Source organism: Corvus brachyrhynchos, unplaced genomic scaffold, assembly GCF_000691975.1.
Source record: "Corvus brachyrhynchos isolate BGI_N302 unplaced genomic scaffold, ASM69197v1 scaffold12, whole genome shotgun sequence".
In the NCBI taxonomy this organism is placed as follows: Eukaryota; Metazoa; Chordata; class Aves; order Passeriformes; family Corvidae; genus Corvus; species Corvus brachyrhynchos.
The window spans coordinates 1749213-1753064 of NW_008237885.1; the positions used below are offsets into that span (position 1 = coordinate 1749213).

Consider the following 3852-nt stretch of genomic DNA (forward strand, 5'->3'; position numbering starts at 1 on the left):
CAACAGATACACATTGGTGAGCTGCATACCAAGGGCCCAGCTGAAGAAACTCTGCATGCTCCACCAAGAAACTAAATTTACACAAGAGATATGCAACCATACCATTTATTTTTTAAAACTTCCATGCATATTAATTTGAATATCATTTTTAAAGACTGCCTAATTGTTAAGCATTCACCTTGGGCCTCAAACAACCACACACACAAGCCCCAGCTGTCAAATTAAGTCAAATATTCTGGATAAATTCAGAGCCTGTAGTCCTTGCACTGGGGCAAGAGACTATGAGTCAAAAAAAAAAAACCAAACAAAAACCAAACCCACACCAAAAAACCAAACAAACACAAACCCCCAAATTATTCCCTGATAATTGGTACTAGCCCTGACAGCACAAAGGACAACAGAAGGAACAGGGAAGATAAGCAGGTGCAGCTAGCCTGTTTTTCCAGTTAAATACACTCACTTCAAATAAATTCTAACTTCCTAGTAGGATTTTTGTTTTACTAGAATAATTGGGGCTAATACATAGGCACCTAAGTCTACAGACTTCAACTGTCCTTGTATAATCAGTCCCATCCACACTGAAAAAAACTCAAGAAAGCCCTGCAACCTGAGAACAGTTTCAAGATGTTACATTTGCCTACATGCTCCTGTTTCCCCCCCACCATAGAATTTCCACCTATTTTTTCTAAATCTTGTTCCCAAGCCGAGTAACAAGACTATGAAAATAAACAGAGTTAGTTCCCACTGTGTACCAAAACCAGCTGTTTCAACGACAAAGAAGCAGCATGCATGTCACTAATCTTAATGACATTCATCTCAACCTTTTTTTCCCCCCCCCATAGAGGAGCTTAATGATTGCCTTATCTTGTCAGCCAAGTGGGAGATCCTGCTTTTGCAACATTTTTTTATCAGAATGACCCTGAATCATAAGTTCACTGTTATTTTTAAACAGGTTTGGTTTTTACTCTGGGTATATTTGCAAACGTGATTTTCAAGAACTACACTGAACTAAGTAAGACTGGGCAAGCAACGACAGTTTCAGAAGCAACAGTTCTGAGGTTTACAAGGAGCCTCAGAGTATCCAGTTGAGCCATGTGTAACTTCCACCCGTCAAGTGTTTGCTCCCTCCCTTTGCAAAGGAAGTTGGTAAATACAGTAAAGACTGGCAGACAAAAAAAAGCCCCGCCCTCAAGCAGCCTTTGCTATTTGGGGCCAAGAAAAAAAACAAACAAACAAAAAAAGCTGCCAAACTTAGGGTGAAAACAAAAGGTGGGGGGAGGAAAAGAAACACTTAATGCTTGTGGTCTGACAGTAACTAACTTAGCACTGTATACTCAGAGCCCATTTATTCTTCCCCATATTACACTTCCTTTCTTCTACTACGAGGAGGAAAATGAACTCTCCTTTATTCCTCCTCAGTCACCTCTTTTTGTTGTGATTAGTGTGGATAAACAGCAATGAAGAATTAATCTTCCCAAGAGAGGATCTGTGCCAAATTCATCACAAACTGGGGTGAAGAGAAGGAATCAAAAACGTTTTTACTGAGTGTATTTACCAGCCAGATATAAATAGCATTCACTGACATCAACCGTAAGATACAAAAGTTAATACAGAATAACTCTTTCACATATTTGTGAATCAGATGACACAAGGCAGACTTCTATTACCAAGACATCAAGATACGAATTTAAATGTGACTATGAACACCTTTGAGCTCAAAGACCAGTAATATCCATGGGGAAAAACAAAATCTAGATACTTAAATAACATACATCCCCCAAAAACTTCTCTAACTACACATTCTGAAAAATTAACTCATGAACTAAGAGGTTAGTAAATTCAGTAAATAAAATCCAGTACTACCACTTCTCATTCTATTACTGTACTCTACATCTTTATTAGCTGAAGTTCAGAAAATGTCCCCCAAATTAGGAAATGTGGTAAGCTCAAATAGCCATTAAACCACATACTTGAAATAGGCTGGCAACTCTAAACAAAGAACCCTCAGCAGGAGCACCACTACCACAATCTCACAGGGGAAAAAACCCAACAGTATACTCTGACACAAGTTATTTGTCTTCTAACATTACCAGAATGCATATTAAAAAAAAAAAAAAAAAAAAAAGGCAATCTGACACCACAGTACATGGTCTAATGCAGAGTTGTCTTTGCCACAGTATGTTCCTGTTCCCACCTGGCCAGCTGAACTATTCTTTAATTTAGTATATCAACTGAATTTTTAAGGCTAACCTCTATCTTACTTAAGCCCACAGACTTTTTCTGACTATTGACAGCTTCAGTTCCACTTCCATCTGCCACCAGATGGAAATGGAACTGAAGGACGTGGAAGTGAAGAACGTCCCTCAGGTGAAACCCTGACTGTAACCACCACTGTATAACAGAGTTAGAAATTTAACAGAAGCCTGTGAATAGAAGTCTGGTTACACAGGTGTTGCTGACAGGGTACTGTGAAAGTAAACAAGCTGCACAAAGCGCAGATAAGCTAAACTTCAAATACTAATGGTGAGAGGGGGAAAAAAAAAAAAGAACAACAGAAACCATAACAACAAAACAAAAACGGAACAAATTCAACGCAAGCATCAAAAGCCTCAGCGAATCTCTAAGTGTGGTACTAATACTGGCTGCGGCTGAGAAAGGCCACTGGAGAAGCCTTTCAACTTAGGAACGACACAAAATCCACACCGGAGTGAGAAATGCACGGCTAGCACAGAACGGCCGATGCTGTCACACAGCTGCACTCGAGGACACCACGGCACCCGAGGCCTCACAGCCGCTGGCGACAGCCTCAGCCCGCCCGCGAGCAGGCCGGGCAGCGCGAAGCGCACACACAGCGAGCCACCGCACCCCCGGGAACTCCGATAAACCCCAACAGGTCACCGGCAGCGGCGGTGCCCTCGTTACGCACCCTTCGCCCCGCGTGATGAGGTGGCAGCGCTGTACCTCCCTCCTCACACCCTTTCCCGAAATATTCCCCCGCCTCAAGACGACACGGGCGGGGGGAGGCGGGGGGGGAGTGAGTGTGTCCCGCCGCCATGGCAGACACCGCGCAGCCCCGATCGAGAGCCCGGCAGGAGGGACGGAGGGAGGGCTCCCACCCACCACGGCTGCGGGCCCAACCCCGGTGGGCCGCGGACGGGAGCGGCACAGCCCCCCTCTCACCGCACTCCCACAAGGACCCCGACCCGGCTCACCCTGGTACTGTAGGTCGAGGAGCACGAGCAGGAAGGACAGCGCGGAGCCCAGGCGCCCGGCAGAGGCAGCGGGGGACCCCATCTCCTCCTCCTCCGCCGCCGCCCCCCGTCCCGACAGTGGCGGCTCCGGGCCCGACCCAACCGACCGGCAGCTCCAGCTCCTCCGGGGAGGGTCGTGGGCGACGCTGATTGGCCGCGCCGCGCGCGCCCGCCCCCGCCTGGCGCCGGACGTGAGCCCGGTGCCCTCACTAAACATGGCGGCGCGGGCCTTCTTCAGAGATGGTGGCGCCCCGCCCCGGGCCGCCCGCTGAAAGGGCACACTCGGCGTGTGCCTGTCTCCATGTACATTTCATCTCATGTCTCTTTGCCCACTCCCGCTCTGCTCATCTTGACATCCCGAGAGTCAGAAATGGTTAACAATTTGCCCAGAGAATTACGGAGAATGAAAATCGGACTGGGAAATAGTCTTGCCTTATCACAGAAGCACAGAATTTCCTTAGCTAGGAAGGATCCATCAGGATCATTGAGTCTAACTCCTGGCCCTGCACAGGGCATCCCCAGGAGTCACACCATGTGCCTCAGAGCGCTGTCCAAAGGCTTCTTGAACTCTTGTCAGGCTGGTGCTGTGACCACTTTCCTG

At 47.2% G+C, this 3852-nt stretch overlaps 1 protein-coding gene across 1 annotated transcript in view; it reads right to left on the minus strand.

Moving 5' to 3' along the window:
• DNAJC3 (DnaJ heat shock protein family (Hsp40) member C3) overlaps positions 1-3395 on the minus strand; it is a 30524-nt gene extending 27129 nt beyond the window's left edge. Inside the window, exon 1 of the mRNA XM_008632405.2 lies at positions 3213-3395. Within this exon, the coding sequence (XP_008630627.1) occupies positions 3213-3294 (82 nt within the window). The 5' untranslated portion in view covers positions 3295-3395. The remainder of the gene's footprint in view (positions 1-3212) is intronic.
• Between the last annotated feature and the right edge of the window lie 457 nt (positions 3396-3852).